Source organism: Notolepis coatsorum, assembly GCF_963971535.1.
Source record: "Notolepis coatsorum genome assembly, chromosome: 2".
In the NCBI taxonomy this organism is placed as follows: Eukaryota; Metazoa; Chordata; class Actinopteri; order Aulopiformes; family Paralepididae; genus Notolepis; species Notolepis coatsorum.
The window spans coordinates 144,461,108-144,480,425 of NC_140166.1; the positions used below are offsets into that span (position 1 = coordinate 144,461,108).

The 19,318-nt window shown below is 46.7% G+C and overlaps 1 protein-coding gene across 1 annotated transcript in view; it reads right to left on the bottom strand.

Annotated features, from left to right (window-relative positions):
- The window catches only part of rspo3 (R-spondin 3), a gene marked incomplete at its 3' end in the record, with an annotated part of 98,618 nt that extends 93,318 nt beyond the window's left edge, over positions 1–5,300 (bottom strand). Inside the window, 1 exon segment of the mRNA XM_084308334.1 lies at positions 4,122–5,300. Coding sequence (XP_084164460.1) covers positions 4,122–4,224 — 103 coding nt within the window. The 5' untranslated portion in view covers positions 4,225–5,300.
- Between the last annotated feature and the right edge of the window lie 14,018 nt (positions 5,301–19,318).

Sequence of the window (19,318 nt, forward strand, 5' to 3'; positions counted from 1 at the left end):
ATGCTATGGAACAATATGTGCTTGGGTTTTCAGAAAAAGGCCAGCTATGTGACGCTAATTATTTAGCATCAACGCTGGCTGGCTACAACAATGGAGGATGGTATTCTCTGCGGGACCAATATTATTCTATGACAGTCCCGCCCCCATTCGCTAACCAACCAATCACTGCTACGCAATATCAACGCAACGGTTGTTTAGATTAGATTTTGAGGAGATGTGCGCAACATCCTTGCAACACAGTCTACAAGACCCTCTGCAACAACCGCGTTGAAATCGTGCTGATGTTGTGTTGCAGTTGCTTTGAAGTTGCTGTAGCATGTAGAGAGAGGCCTTTAGACCAGGCGCCACACACCACGCGTAAAGGAGCGGGGAGCTGTTGCCGCTTCTGCCGCTAGAGAGCGACGGGAACCGCAGCGTTCTGGTGGTTTCTGTTGGAATTTCTATTCGATGACACCTGGGTCCGTCCTCCCGCCGGTACCGGAACCAGGGGTGCAGTGCTGGGCATACGCGGTCAAACGACGTTTGGGCTTCGTCACTGAGGCGCGCATCCTATTATTATGCAAAGTCTAGGTGATAAGTGCGACCGGCCGGCACATATCACCTAGACCAGTGATTCCCAACCTGGGGTCCGCCAGGGGGCGCAGGGGGTCCGCCAGACCACAGATGATTTGAGGTCCTTTTTTTTGTTTTTTTTGTTTTTTCTTTTTTTTATGTTTTTTTTTTCTTTCAGAGAAATATTTAATTAGCATATTTTTATCATCAGAAGCATGAATAGTCTCTCCACTACAATAAAAAATAAAGATAAATAAATAAACATCTAGACATGATTTTTTAACGTTAACAGTAGGCTACCGGGTAGCCGCTAAAACGCGAATCAGTTGACTGTATCACTTTCCGTAGCTAGCCTAGCACGCTAGTTAACTTTCTCGGCTCGTCTGCAGTCAGCCGCCAGAGGCGAAAATGTGTGACAAACGAAAAGGAGATGACGGCAGCTCATCTGCAAAAAAAGTTAGGACCTACAGCAATCGCGAAAATTACATCACCATGGGCTTCACTGAGGGACCAGACAAACGACCTGAGTGTGTGATTTGTGGAGAAAAGTTGGCAAACTCGAGCATGAAGCCCAGCAAGCTGAAGAGACATCAGGCGTCTAAGCACCCAGAAACCGTTGGGAAGGATCCGGACTTTTTTCGGAGGAAAGAACAGTCTCTCAAGGCGAACAAGCCCGTTGATGTTAGAGTAGCGTGGAGCAGGGGTGGCAGTGATTTACAGAAGGCTACCGAAGCCTCCTTTGAGTGTTCGCTTTTAATTGCAAAAGCAAAGAAACCGCACAATATTGGCGAGCAGCTCATCAAACCAGCCTGCATCAAAATGGTTTAGAAACTGTGCGGCCCACAGGTGGCTGATAAACTAAAATCAGTACCACTCTCGAACAATGTAGTGAAAGACCGAATTGATAAGATGTCAAGTGATTGCGAGCAGCAGCTGTCAGAAAAGCTTAGAAAGGGTCCATTTGCCATACAACTTGATGAAACTACAACTGTCGCAGACGAGGCTGTGCTCATCGTTTATGTGCAGTATATCGAAAATGAGGATCTGAAGCAGGACATTCTCATGTCAGTCAACCTTACTACCACCACTCGAGGTGAGGATATTTTTACTGCAGTGGATTCTTACTTCATTCAACATAAATGCAAACCGTTCACCATTAGGGCCTGATTTGAGAGGATGAATACAGGATTTGAATATTGGCCAACATTTTGAAATACATATGGTGCAAGATGAGATTTGTTGATTGAAGGCACAAGTCAAAGAAGCATAGTGGGTCTAATTATGATGCATATGCCTGTGTATAAGCAGTTTGTTATTAAAATGACAAAAAAAAGTATTAAAATGACAAAAAAAAAAAGTATTTTATGGTATTTTATTAGGAGGGGGGTCCAGGAATTTCATCAGAGATGTTTGGGGGTCCCTGGGGGAAAAAAGGTTGGGAACCCCTGACCTAGACTGTGTGTGTGTGTGTGTGTGTGTGTGTGTGTGTGTGTGTGTGTGTGTGTGTGTGTGTGTGTGTGTGTGTGTGTGTGTGTGTGTGTGTGTGCGTGTGTGTGTGTGGAGTGTTGGGCGTGTGTTATGTGACAAAAGACCGCCCGTCTCGTCCGCTCCGACTCGTGAAAGAGGAGAGATACATGTATGCGCGTGCGCGCGGGAGCGCGCGTGCACATGGCGTTTGGCCTTGGCCCATATTACGACTGCACCACTGACCGGAACGAATATAAATCCCAATAGAAAACGGCCGCGAGACGGGACTGGGAGGTTTATTAATTAGTCCGGTGGTGAACTATATAGTTGAGTTGAGGCAGATGGAGACGGGGTTATATAGGCGCGCCGCGCATGCTGCGTGCGCAATGGCAGGAATACCAAACGTTTCTTCTGACACTGCTAAACATGTGCACATTGCTCATTACACACATACTTTTTTTTGGAACTGTACATATAGCCATTTTGGTATTAAAATGTTATATAGTATAATAATAATAATAATAATAATAATAATAATAATAATAATAATAATAATAATAATAATAATAATAATAATAATAATAATAATAATAATAATAGAATATCCTGTTATCTGCACTGCACACTTTTTTTTAGAACTGTATATAGTCATCTTTATTTTAGTCATTTGATCTTATTTTATTCTTATTCTATGCAATTGTATTGTATTTATATTATTGGAAGCTGCTCGAGGGACCGCAACACATTTAATTGCACTCTTTCTTGCTGTAAGGTCCTGAAATACGTGACAATAAAGGAATCTGAATCTGAATCGTCTCGCGACATGGACACGCGTAAACCACTCTCGTGGACACGCGGTTTATCAAGTCTGTGCACCTTGTTATGTATTCATTTATTTTAGCAATTTTAGCAATTTTACTTTCGGATGAAACAAGTAAACGCTTTTTGAGATTTACTTCTAACAATACACACAAGTACACAGGATAAACCATGAAAAACCATGCCAATATTATACCGTTATACAACAAATATTCCTAATATAGCCCAAACCATACATTGAAATAACCACTACATTAACCAGGAGTAATGGAAAGCACACAGTAAATTTCGCAGAGTATATTTACTCAAACTGAGTACATTTTACTCAGTTTGAGTAAAATTTACTCTGCGAAATTTACTGTGATATGAACTTGGACATACTATATCTGATTGGAGCCAAGTGTAATTGAAAGACGAGTTAGACGGGACAGATGGAGAGAGAGGGCGAGAGAGGGGGGATAGAGAGGGCGAGCGAGGGGGGATAGAGAAGGCGAGATAGGGGGAATAGAGAGGGTGAGAGAGGGGGATAGAGAGGGCGAGAGAGGGGGATAGAGAGGGTGAGAGAGGAAGGATAGAGAGGGCGAGAGAGGGGGGATAGAGAGGGCGAGAGAGGGGGATAGAGAGGGCGAGAGAGGGGGATAGAAAGGGCAAGAGAGGGGGGATAGAGAGGGCGAGAGAGGGGGGATAGAGAGGGGGCGAGAGAGGGGGATAGAGAGAGGGGGAGAGGGAGAGAGAGGGGGATAGAGAAGGCGAGAGAGGGGTATTGAGAAGGCGAGAGAGGGGGAATAGAGAGGGTGAGAGAGGGGGATAGAGAGGGCGAGAGAGGGGGATAGAGAGGGTGAGAGAGGGGGATAGAGAGGGCGAGAGAGGGGGGATAGATAGAGGGATAGAGAGGGGGGATAGAGAGAGGGAAAGATAGAGGGAGAGAGGGGGGATAGAGAGATAGATAGAGGGCGAGAGAGGGCGGATAGATAGAGGGATAGATAGAGGGATATAGAGAGGGAGAGAGAGATAGATAGAGGGCGAGAGAGGGAGGATAGATAGAGGGATAGAGAAAGGGAGAGAGATAGATAGAGGGCGAGAGAGGGGGGAGATAGAGGGATAGAGAGATGGCGAGAGAGGGAGATAGAGGGGGATAGATAGAGGGAGAGAGGGGGGATAGATAGAGGGATAGAGAGGGGGATAGAGAGGGGGATAGATAGAGGGATAGAGAGAGGGGATAGATAGAGGGATATATAGAGGGAAGGGATAGATGGAGAGAGAGAGCATCATTCACTACTCACGCTTGTGTTGTCTATGTCTGGAGCTGCCGTGCTGTTGTTGACCCCCAGAATATTCCATACAGTGCGAGATGATCAGAACAAATGAGATCAGTTGTAATTGCATAGTAGCCCAGAGGTGATGAGACGTTTGTACCAACGAGCCAATGTCAAGCTTCCTCCTCCGCCGCCGCCGGGAAGCGAACTAATAATATCACCTATATTGTTGGACACAGCACGACTGTGACTCCCGTCGCTTCGACCGGACCGGACCGGAGCGGGGGGGGGGGGGGGTTCGGTACCGGTACCTAGACAGAGCAGGAGGACCCCCGGCCTGGAGATAAGGATAAGAGGTGGTGATAATGGTGTCCCGTGGCCCGGTGATGATGATGTCTGGGCCGCCGGTTAGACGGTAACATCCTGCTGAACGAGGTCCTCATAGGTGCCACGGAATCAGGTCTACGGTACCGTACAGTCGCGGCACAGCGGTTAGTATCCAGAGGCGCAGAGAGGCCGGTCCCCCGGGCGCGCACACCGACAAAAACACTGTTATTAGGTTCGCATCCACTGCGCGCTGGAGGCAGGCGGGCGGGGTGCAGCATCCAGTGGAGAGACCAGGGTCCGTGTGGTCCGGAGGCGGGCGGGGTGAATAAGCATCCAGTCTGGCAGGACGACGAGGAGGAAGCCTTAAGGAAGAAGAGAGTTGGTGGTGGTGTTGTTGTATGGTCCGCGATATTCCATGTTCTCTCTCCCTCGAGGCGCACGCCGTGCGTCCCGGTGTGGTGTCCGTGTGCGTAAAGTGTGTGAGAGAGATAGCAGTTGCCTGCTCTATTGAGATGGTTGCCGGCTCTATGGAGATGGTTGCCGGCTCTATGGAGATGGTTGCCGGCTATATGGAGATGGTTGCCGGCTATAATGGAGATGGTTGCCGGCTCTGGCAACTAAAGGTATAACCAGTCTCCAGAACTGTGCGCGCTGTCTGCAGCAGGACCTACTCTCCACTAGAGCTGTAAAATAAAGTGGCACGTTGGTTTTCGATTATGAGAGAGACGCTCACACACACACACACCTCTCTCTCTCTCTCTCTCTCTCTCTCTCTCTCTCTCTCTCTCTCTCTCTCTCTCTCTCTCTCTCGCGGCAGCAGGCAATTGAACCAAAGTATAATAATCTCCGCAGTTTCAGCGCTTTTCCGCCTCGCGTGCAGGAGTCATTCACTCTGCAACTGGCTGCTGGTGATGACTTCAGCCCTCTCTCTCTCTCTCTCTCTCTCTCTCTCTCTCTCTCTCTCTCTCTCTCTCTCTCTCTCTCTCTCTCTCTCTCTCTCTCCCTCCCTCTCTCTCTGTGCGCTCCACAGTTTATTTAGAGGGCAAGCCCATCTAGAGAGATAGTAATATGTTTCGAAAACTAAGAAGTGCAGTTTTACGCGCAATACAAGTTTCCATCTATAATTAGGTGAGTTTTTTCCCTCTCCTGGCCACATCATTTGATTTACACTCCGATTATTAACACGTTTCATCTATTACTTATTTATTAAAAAAAAAAACTAGAGCTATATGTCCTACATTATAATAGCCATATAATAATAATTATTATTGTTGTCTATTTGACGTTTTATTTAAAAAGGATACATGTTCAGTTATTATCTCTCTCGCTCGGGGGCGCTGCGGGTCCTCCTCGCGCGAAGAACTCGGAGAGAACAACTTACTGCGGCCATAACCTCGCGATGCAGGAGCACTCAGAGTCTGTGTGTGTGTGCGTGTGTATGTGCGCGTGTGTGTGTGCGCGTGTGTATGTGAGATAAAGAGATAGAGCGAGAGAGGGTGAGTGAGTGTGTGAGGGAGAGAGAGAGGAGGTGAGTGAGTGAGTGAGTGAGTGAGTGTGTGAGGAGAGAGAGAGAAAGAGAGAGATAGAAGGTGAGTGAGTGTGTGAGGAGAGAGAGAGAGAAAAAGAGAGATAGAAGGTGAGTGTGTGAGAGGAGAGAGAGATAGAAGGTGAGTGAGTATGTGAGAGGAGAGAGAGAGTGGTGAGTGAGTGAGTGTGTGAGAGGAGAGAGAGAGAGAGAGAGAGAGAGAGAGGAGGTGAGTGAGTGAGTGAGTGAGTGTGAGGATAGAAAGAGATATAGAGATAGAAGGTGAGTGAGTGTGTGAGGAGAGAGAGAGAGAAGGTGAGTGAGTATGTGAGAGGAGAGAGAGAGTGGTGAGTGTGTGAGAGGAGAGAGAGGTGAGTGAGTGTGTGAGGAGAGAGAGAGAAAGAGAGAGATAGAAGGTGAGTGAGTGTGTGAGGAGAGAGAGAGAGAGAAGGTGAGTGAGTATGTGAGAGGAGAGAGAGAGAGTGGTGAGTGAGTGTGTGAGAGGAGAGAGAGAGAGGTGAGTGTGTGTGAGAGGAGAGAGAGAGAGGTGAGTGAGTGTGTGAGAGGAGAGAGAGAGAGGTGAGTGTGTGTGAGAGGAGAGAGAGAGGTGAGTGAGTGTGTGAGAGGAGAGAGAGAGAGGTGAGTGTGTGAGAGGAGAGAGAGAGAGGTGAGTGTGTGTGAGAGGAGAGAGAGAGAGAGGTGAGTGAGTGTGTGAGAGGAGAGAGAAAGAGGTGAGTGAGTGAGAGTGAGAGAGAGAGAGAGAGAGAGAGAGAGAGAGAGAGAGAGAGAGAGAGAGGTACCGAATTAGTGTATTGCGGACAGGGTGTCAATTCAGGGATGACTTGATGATTGATTTCACATAAATAAACCAACATTGGCTGTAACATTCCCAGATTTATATTCCGTTTAGTTGGGGATGGTTCCCAGATAGGAAGAGTGTCACTAACTCTTGAGCGCAGGCAGTGGGGGGAGACGCACTTCATTTAATCTCCTCTAGAGGGGGTTAGTGCCACAAGAGCTTGAGCAGCTACAGTGCTTTTTAGGAGAACAGTGATGGAACACGTTCTGTGTATCATCTAGAAAACAGGAGAATAGGAGATGAGATGAAAAGAGAGAAGAGAAGGGCAGGGAGAGGAGAGAGAGAGAGAGAGGAGAGAGAGGAGAGGAGAGAGAAGGAGAGGAGAGAGAAGGACAGGGAGAGGAGAGGAGAGAGAGGAGAGGAGAGAGAATGACAGGGAGAAGAGAGGAGAGGAGAGAGAGAATGACAGGGAGAGGAGAGAGAGAGAAGGATGGTAAATGGTAAATGCCTGCATTATTTTTATATAACAGCTTTTATCCAAAGCGCTTTACAATTTGTTCCTCACATTTGACCCATTCACTCACACATTCACACACCGACAGCGGAGGCAACCATGCAAAGTGCCAACCTGCTCATCGGGAGCCATTAGGGGTTAAGTGTCTTGCTCAAGGACACATCGACACACCGCCTGGGAGGAGCCGGATTGCCGGACTGCTCTACCTCTCGAGCCACTGTCACCAGGAAGAAGGAGAGAGAGAAGGACAGGGAGAGGAGAGGAGAGAGAGGAGAGGATAGGAGAGGAGAGGAGAGGAGAGGAGAGGAGAGGAGAGGAGAGGAGAGGAGAGGAGAGGAGAGGAGAGGAGAAGAGAGAGAGAAGGACAAGGAGAGGAGAGGAGAGGAGAGGAGAGGAGAGGAGAGGAGAGGAGAGAAAGGAGAGGAGAGAGAGAAGGACAGGGAGAGGAGAGGAGAGAGAGGAGAGGGGAGGAGAGGGGAGAGGAGAGGAGAGGAGAGAGAGGAGAGGAGAGGAGAGAGAGAAGGAGAGAGAGAAGGACAGGGAGAGGAGAGAAAGAGAGAGATAAGGAGAGAGAATGACAGGGAGAGGAGAGGAGAGAAGGAGAGGAGCGGAGAGAGAAGGACAGGGAGAGGAGAGGAGAGAGACGATCAGGGAGAGGAGAGTGAGATGGGGAAACAGGAGGGTGGAGGGGAAGAGAAGATGGGAAAGGTAAGAATAAGAATAAGTTGAGAGAGAGAGAGAGAGAGAGAGATCGAGTGAGAGATAGAGAGGGGGGCAAGGATGAAAAGAAAAGAAAAGCAGCAATGGAGGCCAAGAGAGTGCCAGAGTAAGAGAAGGGAGAGGGGGGCAAGACAATACCAGATGAGGAGAAAATAAAAGTGAGAGGAGAATAGGAGAGAAGAGGACAGAAGAGAACTAGAGGAGAGAAGAGGAGAGAAGAGAACTAGAGGAGAGAAGAGGAGAGACCCAGAAGAGGAGAGGAGAGGAAAAGAGAAGAGAAGAGAGAGGAGACAAGAGGAGAGTAGAGGAGAGGAGAGGGGAGGAGAGGAGACAACCAGATGAGAGGAGAGAAGCAGATGAGAGGAGAGAAGAGAAGAGAAGAGGAGATAAACAGAGAAGCCCTGTAACAGCTCCTTCTCTTTTAGGAAAATAACACCTGTTGAGGTCCATGCTGCCCTTAATGATCTGAAGGTAGGTAGTGGTCCCGGGTTAGATGGCATTGAGAACAAATGTCTAATTCTAGCATCACACATTATCATGTATCCACTCTGTGATCTTTTCAATATGTCACTATTTCTACTATTCTACTACATATGAAATACCTGCTATCTGGAAGTGGTCTCGTATATCAAGCCTTTGCATAATTACCGGCCAATCTCAATGATCTGCTCTATAAAAAATATTTGTAAAGTTAATTTACAACCAATTATCACATTATGTAGATAGATGAACACAATATATTATCACCCAGTCAATCTGGCTTTCGCTCAAATCATTCCTCTGAACAAGAGCAGTCGTCGGTCCAGTGAGACGCGTTGATGCGCTCTGTCCAGACGGCGTTCTGCAGCCCTGTGTCTCTTCAAATGTAATTCACGATTTTCTCTCTAAGAAAAAAATCACGATTCTCTCACACGATTCTTATTTTTTTCAATAAAATCATTTATTCTTTCTTAAACAGAGAACATAACATATCAAAGTGCTTGACTTAAACATAACATATATGAAAGTGCTTGGCTTAAACTTAAAAGTCTCTTGTAACATACAAAATAACTCAAGTCAGAATCGTCATAATTTAAAAAAGTTAAGTAAAAAGTAAAAAAAAAAATAATAATAAAATCTTTTTTTTTTCAATAAACAAATCGTTATCATTTAGAAATTAGATTGCATGAATGAATGAATGGAGATCGCGATTTTATTTCGATTAATCGCCCAGCCCTAGTCGAGCGTCACCCAAAACTCTAACGTACGAGCAGTACTCTGGACTGTCACTGTAATCAGTGACGGCTGGTCCATAGAGGGCGCTAGAGCGCCGCCCCCCCCCCCCCCCCTGGTTAAAAGAAGAAGAAGAAAGAATTCTTTGCGTGTCCTATTCATCCCCCGGCCGCGTGAATACTTTCCCCAAGGCAGTTGTCCTTCCGCGTTCGGTTTACGCGGCCTGATACAACTGCCTTGGGGAAAGTATTCCGGCCCCCCGGCCCCTAGCCCCCTTCAACCCCTTTTCATGGGCGCTCGATCTCAGCTCCACGGTCAGTGCGCAACTCACAGGGCAAAATGCAAATACATACGTACGTAAATAAATACGTACGTACAACATAACACAATCAAATACGATATCCGAGGGCGCTTGCTCTAGTGCCCGAAGTAGTCACTCTATTGGCTGAGAGTGGCACGTGACATCACGTCCCTACTCACCTCGAGTCTAGTAGGGAAATACGCTCGGCTAGGAGTTGTCGGAAATTGATAATAATCATAAAATAAACTGAGTGTGAACACAGTGAGGATGTCTATAACAACTCACCTCCAAGCTCTTCTAGAACGGTTTAAAAAGTATTTCCCTGAGGAAAATCAAGCGACCGAACCTTAAAGACAGTGTTTCAGTCGCTTGATGCAATCCAGTGTTTCAGTCCAATCGTATTTATTATTTAAATATTGTATTTAACTTTGCCATGGCACTGCCATGTTGCCACTGACAACATCTGGTGTCTTTGTTGTGGGAAGACTGGCATTGCATGCGGTTCACCAGTGTATTGTAGTCTGGTGTGAGCCGGCAGACGAGAAGTGCCGTGCGCGACGTGGAAACATATGGGTGATTTTGCGCAAGCTCCCACGCGCACTGAGGATGGCCAGTAGCAGTACCGTGGGCATTTTTATTAAACATCTGATATTTTCGCGGGTCTCGTGCCACTGTCAATTAAGGCTAAGCGACCGACAGTCAGTGGCGCGAGATGACAGTGATATGCGCAGCATATTTGCGAATTGCGAGTGCATGCTCTCGTGACTGAGAGGATGGCCAGTGCCGCAGACATTTTTATTAAACATTAAACATTCTGATACTTTGATGTATGGGATGGGAAGGGGGGATGGCCATTTTAGAAGGGGGATGATATTGACAGTTTTTATTTCAGGGGGGATGGCATCCCCCGGCATCCCCCCTCAACTCGAGTACTGTGTATGAGATGTCCCAGAGTAATCAAACCTGTATCTCCTGTCTCCAGATACGCAGCCCCCCATCTCCTGTCTCCAGAGAGGCAGCTCCTCATCTCCTGTCTCCAGAGAGGCAGCCCCCCATCTCCTGTCTCCAGAGAGGCAGCCCCTCATCTCCTGTCTCCAGAGATGCAGCCCCCCATCTCCTGTCTCCAGAGAGACACAGCCCCTAATCTCCTGTCTCCAGAGAGAGGCAGCCCCCCATCTCCTGTCTCCAGAGAGGCAGCCCCCCATCTCCTGTCTCCAGAGAGACACAGCCCCTCATCTCCTGTCTCCAGAGAGAGGCAGCCCCCCATCTCCTGTCTCCAGAGAGGCAGCCCCCCATCTCCTGTCTCCAGAGAGAGGGAGCCCCCCATCTCCTGTCTCCAGAGAGAGGCAGCCCCCCATCTCCTGTCTCCAGAGACACAGCCCCCCATCTCCTGTCTCCAGAGAGAGGCAGCCCCCCATCTCCTGTCTCCAGAGAGAGGCAGCCCCCCATCTCCTGTCTCCAGAGACACAGCCCCCCATCTCCTGTCTCCAGAGAGGCAGCTCCTCATCTCCTGTCTCCAGAGAGGCAGCCCCCCATCTCCTGTCTCCAGAGAGGCAGCCCCCCATCTCCTGTCTCCAGAGAGGCAGCCCTCCATCTCCTGTCTCCAGAGAGGCAGCTCCTCATCTCCTGTCTCCAGAGACACAGCCCCCCATCTCCTGTCTCCAGAGACACAGCCCCTCATCTCCTGTCTCCAGAGACACAGCCCCTCATCTCCTGTCTCCAGAGAGGCAGCTCCTCATCTCCTGTCTCCAGAGAGGCAGCTCCTCATCTCCTGTCTCCAGAGACACAGCCCCCCATCTCCTGTCTCCAGAGACACAGCCCCTCATCTCCTGTCTCCAGAGAGGCAGCTCCTCATCTCCTGTCTCCAGAGAGGCAGCTCCTCATCTCCTGTCTCCAGAGAGGCAGCTCCTCATCTCCTGTCTCCAGAGAGGCAGCTCCCCATCTCCTGTCTCCAGAGAGAGGCAGCTCCCCATCTCCTGTCTCCAGAGAGGCAGCTCCTTATCTCCTGTCTCCAGAGAGGCAGCTCCTCATCTCCTGTCTCCAGAGAGGCAGCCCCCCATCTCCTGTCTCCAGAGAGGCAGCTCCTCATCTCCTGTCTCCAGAGAGGCAGCTCCTCATCTCCTGAGGGGCGTTGTTCTCATGCAAATAGCTTTCATTCAGTCCCTGAAACTCACCGTTACCATTGTAAGGTATCGTTGGAAAGCTGTGGGTTGTCCCTTTAATTTGAAACTCCTATTTTTTTCAAAATCCAAACGATGCCTCCACCTGATTGGTTTAAGTGGCCATGATGTCATCTCACTGGGAAACTCACATAGCTCACAGCGCCACTCTACCCAGCATTCAGCGTCGACGGACAGACTATTCTGATCATGTAAGTAGCGTTTGTTCGTAACCAAAACTAAATAAAAACTACAACTAAATGTTTTATTTAGTTTGTGAGAGGTTTTATACTGTGTGTGCGAATTTTTTGCGGATTAATTGCTAATATCTTTCGTATATCACGACTACCCCGTCAACGCTAAATCATACCCGGACTTTGAGCCTCGTGAAGCGGGCACAATTCGGTTGTCGAACCATTGACATTTGACACTGGCTAGCTACACTAACGTGCATGTCGAGGACACAACGCTAGGCTGTGCTATCATATACATATCATATTTTATGTTTGAGCGTGGTAAATATATTTTACATTGGGGTGTGTGGGGGGGGAGAGATGAACACTGTTTACTCAGCTGAGTTGTGCCCTTCCTGATGACTTGTTGTACAGAGCTTGTAAGTCACTTTGGATAAAAGCTTCAGCTAAATGACTAAATGTAAATTATTATATTGACTTAGTTAGAGTTATATCCCTTATAACTCTGTATGATTGTATGTACAATAATGCTGTATATTATTCTTACCATATGTTGTGAAGGGCCAGATTAAAGCTGATAATCTACGTTTATTGTTTTATATACCTTGTATATTATTTATATATACAAGTTATATCCCTTTAAGCCTGTGTTTGAATCCTAGTAATACTCACTTTCCTCATTGGATAACGTTCTCGGCGCCAGACGGCGCGCCCCTAAAGTCAGGTTCAAAGGCGAGTCCAGGCATGTTGGAACATGCCTGGAGACGGCGCATTGATTCGAGACGAGAACTGAGGTTTGGCACTAGAAAGCCACTTAAGTATATATATCGCGGCAGGTGCGAACAGCAGTGTGTTCGGCGTCCAGTAAACAGTGAAGTGCAAGCAGTTCGTCTAAACAGAGTGTTGTGAACCACGTGCGAAGTGAATAGTAAAAGTGTCAGAGTTAATGCAGTAACGTCAAGTTCGACTTAGCTTAATGTGAAGTAAAGAGTCGTTATTTAGTGTGAATCGTGCCAACAGCAGTTCGTTCGTGTGTAGCATTACCCAGCAGTTCGTTCGTTTAGTAGCTAGTGGAACCTTAGCCAGTGTGCGTGGACTAAATACATTGGTGCCAGTACACGAGGAGGGCCTAGTCGTGGAACCTACTGGACATGTGCATATTGGAACCGACGGCGGCGATTGCAGAACCAGTATTGGTTGGATTATAGTGATTGTGGAACGTACTACCTGGAGAAGAGCATCGTTAATACCCACTGTCGTTTGGATTTAACCACCTTGAAGATCTACTTCGGGCTGGCTTCGTGGACCGAAGCTAGCTGGCTATCGTCATTGCTATCGGGCAATTGGATTACAGTTATTGCTTTGTTGCTGAGCCTTTGGATTACAAGGACTGGATTCCGTACGAGAACCCCCTTCTTCTTCAATTGAACAGACTGAGTATCCGAACATTCTTCTTCCCTCCAGAGCTTACATCTCTGGGAGGAAACCCCCTGTCTCCAGCGGTACCAGCGTTTCCCCCTATATTGCCATCCTACGCCAGGCAGCGTTTAGTCTAGTACCCCATCGTAGGAATTATTTATTCCAACTGACGTTTGCTACTGACTGACTTATTCATATTCTTCGCCATACAAGCGCGACCTTAATTCCCATCTCTGTACAATTGCTGCATAACAATAAATATTCGAAATGATATTTCTTTGTCACCGTGCCGTATTATTCTGAGTGTCTGCCATAATTAACTGTACTTTCTGGCAAGTAATAATAATGATAATTAGCAGTGGTTTAATCTATCACAATCTTTAATACAGTCAGGGTTTTGTAACCACTCAGTTACACCATATATATCCACATCTGTCTGACTCTACATACCTGCAAATCTTGTATATCTATATCTGTATGTGACGGATCATACTGGGTCTGCGTTGTGTTTGATGTTAAATGAGAATGTCCCAAGGGGGAGTCGAACAGGGGGCTCCCGCGTCCGCGGGCGACGACACAGGCCGCTGCACTAAGAAGTGAATTCACTCCTAACTACCGTACCTATGCGTCTGTTAACCCTGTTATGGGGAAGTGAGTTTAATTTACCAGCCCGCACTGCCACAGTCACTCGTCAACACACCTGTTTCCGTGACTGTGGACATACCTACGGGCTTCCCCGTTACATGTACATATCCCTTACCCATTCTTACTAGTTTCACTGCTGTGCAGTGTCTATTCATTCATTCAAACCTTTATTTATTCTCAAAAAGGACAATTGAGGTCACCCTCATTTTCAATGTCTTTGAGACTTAGACATTTCAATGCATACATCTTTTACAATATAATAATATGTTATATTTTACATTGGTGTGTGTGTGTGGCGGGGTGTCGCTGCAGATATCTGAATATACCTAATCCTCCTATATGGGAGGAAATTCAGGCATGATAGCAGGATGGGGGGTGGGTGGGTACAGGTAGTAAATAAGTCAATATAATTTACTATATATCTCGTGTTGTGTTTTATTCCAGTAACACGATGGAACGACCAAAAAGAACGAAGAAATTACCATCTCGTTTCATTGTCTCAACTCAGTAAGTATTATCTTTCAATTAAATATTGTCTGTCTCTCTCACCCCCCACTCCACTTCAAACTTCACACCTTTCTCTGTCTCTGTCTTTCTGTCTCTCTCACCCCGACCCCCTCCACTTCACACAACACCTATATGTTTACATTGCCAAAGCCTGTAATTTGAAGACACATCAGTGTTATGTCTGTCTCTATCTCTGTCTCCCTCTATCTCTGTCTCCCTCTCTCACTGGCATCAAATATTGGAGGAACTTGAAGCCATTCCCGAAGCCATTCCCGAATTATCACCACAGAGACCAGCAGTTGCACGCAGGCCGAGACGGCCTGTAGTGTGAGTTGAATTTTATACACAAGTTCACTGGTGTTTATTCTTATATAAAACTGTTTACCTTTGCATTGATTGGCGGATTTGTGACTGAAGACATTGGAGCTTACCTGCTCTCCCATTCAAGTCCCAGGTTGTAATGACGTAATCATGACACGTAGTTGATTCTGAGTAGACAATTACTCGTTGCATCTGGGCTCATAGTCGTCTACCTATCTTACCATATAGGACTGACCGCTACACCGTCGCGCCAATAGCGGCCGAGGGAGGGAGAGTTTCGCGAGTTCTTTGTCGTTCAGACAGATTCTCCTATCTGACACGTAGCCACTGATGGTGGAGAAGTGCTGTCCAATTAGCCAATTAGCAATTTTGGGGAAATTCAGGCATAAAATAATATTCTGTTGTGTGTCACTGTCAATCCAATATTTCAGAGATTCTTCGCCAGTTGCGGAAACTTTGTCACCACCGCGGAGAAGACGCAGACCACCACCTGAAACCCATGTAGAATCGTGAGTTGAATTTTATACACAATAGATTATTCTTATATAAAACGTATCTCTAGGAGAGACCACATCAGTCCTGTATTAGCTAACCTACACTGGCTTCTGGTAACATTTATAATTGATTTCAAGGTCCTCCTCCTTATATACAAAGCACTAAATGGAACAGGACAAGCTACATTGCAAATTCTCTAGTCAACTATGTGCCTCCTAGAACATTGCGATCATCTACTACTGGTCTATTGAAGGTTCCAAGCCACAGTCTAAGGAAAATCAGGGATGCAGCCTTTGCAAACTATGCACCAAAGTTATGGAACACACTACCTATGGACATTAGGGAAGCACTATTTTACTCTGTCTATTTTATCTTACTCTTTTTATTATTGTCTATTTAAAACTGAAGCAAAAGTTGTGAAGCACTTTGAGCTGCAGTTTCTGTATGAAAGGTGCTATACAAATAAAGTTTATTATTATTATTATTATTATATAAAAAAGAGCTTCACTATATGTGTTCCATTGCATAAAATAATTTTCTGTTGTGTGTCAATCTATTATTTCAGAGATTCCTCGTCCGATGAGGCCCCTCTACAGGCCTGGCGAACGGAGGCAGAACCAGACACTGCTACCCTTCACCCACGCAGGTTCAGACCCAAGCGCGACCCTGGTCCCCAACCCCCGCTGACCACTGGCACCCCAACGCCATATGATATATTTCCGCTGTTCTTTGACGCAGAGGTCATGATGCTCTTGTGTAATAATAACACGAACAAAAATGCCCAGAAAAACAAGCAATTGGGAAAAAGGTTCGCTTGGAAGGACATCATCCCACAGGAGCTGAAGATATGGCCGGGGCTGGCGTTGTACCAGTCGGTGTGTCGCCTCCCGAAGATTTCTGACCTTTGGAGGGGAAAGCCCCACATCTTTCATGTGCATTTTCCGGCAACAATGATGTCATGGGACAGGTTCAGAAACATAACGTCAAACCTGCACATGAGTGACCCAGAGGAGGATGCGGAGAATGCCAAGAAGAAGGGGGCAGCGGGCTATGACCCCCTGTACAAGGTCAGACCTTTCCTGAATCTGATCAGAACCCGGTGTCTCAGCGTCTACCACCCGAACAAACACATCTCTGTACATTTTTCGTCTTGGCAGATGAGAATGGGTACACAGTGGACTTCCAGATGTACGCTGGGAGGAACGAGAACGCATCGGGAACGGGGCTCTCCTACGATGTGGTGGCAAACCTTGTCAACAAGGAGCACCTGGGGAGTGGCTACATTGTCTACATGGACAATTTTTACACAAGCCCTCTCCTGTTCCGTCACCTGAGCCAGCAGGGGTTTGATGCCTACAGGCAGCACAGAGTGGGTGTCCCCAAAACGAAGGTGAATGCCCTCCACAAGAAGTCCAAGAGAGGCTCCATCAGGTGGATCAGGGACGATGACCTGCTCTTTGTGAAATGGATGGACACAAGGGAGGTCTCCCTCTGCACAACGGTGCATTCGGTGTACAGTGGGGAGACTGTCCTCCGGTGGGAGAAGGGGGCTGATAAGATCAAACGGCAGGTCCTTTTCCCCAGACCTACGGCGGTGGGTGAGTACAATAAGTACATGGGGGGAGTCGACACGTCTGACCAGATGCTGTGGACAAACACTGTCCACAGACAGACAAAGCGGTGGCCCATCACCATCTTCCAACACATGTTGGACATCGCTGCCACCAACAGTTTTATCCTACATAAAGAGCTCACAAAGCTGGTGGTCCCGAGGAGAAATCCAATCCAACATGCCAATAGTTTCAGAAGGAGCTTTGTGCCTCACTCCTCGGCGTGCCACTGGTTGGCCTACATAGGCCGCCGCCTCCTCCAGGCCACTACCCTGTGCCCACCAACAAAGCAGAGGACACCACCTCATACAAAAGGGCAACCACTGGGGGAAAAGGGTGTGCCATTTGCAAGCGGAGCACACAGTGGATGTGTGTGGAGTGCGGCGATGTGGCACTGTGTCTCCAGGTGACACGTAATTGTTTCAGGGAATACCATGTTGTACACCGTCACCGTGTGTAGGAGGGCTGAGAGAGACACAGGAGAGAAGGTTCTTTATTGAGACAGTAGGAGGGCTGAGAGGGGCGCGTGTGTGGGAGAGATGGATGGATAGAGAGACGGGGAGAATATTTCTTACAGTTTTAGATGTGTTTGGTGTGTGAGTTTTGTTGGTGTTTATGTAAATTAAAAATCTCAAGACTATTTGAATTACAGTGTTTCTATGATAATATGATATGATAATATGATAATAACACTGACAATAACTGACAGATATTGAAAGTTGAAGTGATCCTCGAAGGAGGTTGTTGAAGTCAGAGGTTCTGTGTAGGATTGTTAGTAACTGTCTAACTGCATATATAACTGTTTCCACTAGAGGGCGCTCTAGGCGGAGCCACTCAGGAACACCACCAGGTGGCGAGTATAAATAGAGATGTCTCCTCCCACTCTTCCTCTTTCCCCCCAGCCTCTCAGTGAGAGGAGAACTCTAGAACTGCTGCTCATGCCATGTGAATAAATAAACCACGCCAGTTAAAGGCTAAAGATAGAAACCATGCCTCTTGACCACATTATTGTCGCACTATAGCCGGATTCTGTGAACAGAGGTAAGGGCACTCCTATAGGACATTATTTTGACAAAAACAAAACCACAGGTGGAATTTGGTTTATTTAGTTAATTCATAACTTACAATATATGATATTTCTAATCTGTCAACTGTTCTATATAACCCTAACTAACCTTACTGTCATGCACATGTCCTATGTTTGTTCCAACTCAAAAGATTTGCTGTACATATGAATAAATCATACACATTTTCGGATTGGTAAAAGGGCAACGGTCAAATGAAATACCTCAAAATGCATTTGTTTATATCATTTGAATATACTCACTAAAGTAATTCATGACAAAGATGCATTCATGTTCATATGATATTTATAATCTGTTCTATATTGACCACAACATTGGCTAAATATGATACACTAGCTCTCAGCTCTCAGAGCCCCCGAGACACGCACACTGACTGTGCGGCTCTGAGAGCTGAGAGCTCCACCCCTTCCTCTGCACACACACACCTGCCATTTGGTGCATGAATCCTGGCATGGCTCCGCCCACCTTCCACCACCCCTCCCTCCCCGATAACACGACGGAGAGAAAAAAAATGTACACACAAAATTACACACTTATAAATACTTTTGAACAATAGATTATATTTATAATCTGTCAACTGTTCTATATTGCCCACACGATTGACTAAATAGCATATACTCTAATTTTTCTTATCCCAAGTAAGGAAAGTGCTTGAAAATTATTTTGTTTCTTCAAGTTCTATAGTTCAACTACTTCCAGCCCAACTACATATGAACCATAATAATAAAAATTATGATGATAATCATACACTTATTTTATATCATTGGAGAGCCCTAGTCGTTAGCTTCAAAATGGTACCAAATATGAGGTACTTTGAAATACCCAGTAACTAATAATCTATCACAAACCGATGCAGGTTTGTAGGTGTAGAAGGGCAGCTTGCTATAGAGGGGGGTGTGGGGGTGGAGCAGGGGCACACCTGACTCGTTTACCAGGCGAGCTGCTGAGGGGGGGGGGGAGCAGGGGGACACCTGACTCGTTTACCAGGTGAGCTGCTGAGGGGTAGAAACTGAGTCTATGGCGGGACTTTAATGTCTTGGGCTCCTCTTGTTTCATTACACATATGAGTGCATGCTTACCAACTGTTATTGCAACACTACTATCACCGACATCTAAGAAGGGAGATCCCCCCTTGAACGGCCCTTCTAAGGTGTCTCTCCTCCACATTATCTGTGGTGCATTTCTTCCTATTGCTAGGTTTTAGTGAGTTTTTCCTTACCTTCGCGTGGGGTATGTCTGGGAGTGTTGCATTCATTTATTTTATTTATTTGGACTTTATGGTTTTTTGTTTTGTTCTTGATTTATTGTGATGTTTCTTCTCGACTTGTTTAAAGAAGACGTGTCCGGCCCATGGGGACATTAACGTGTGTTATCGGGCCTTAAAGAAGACA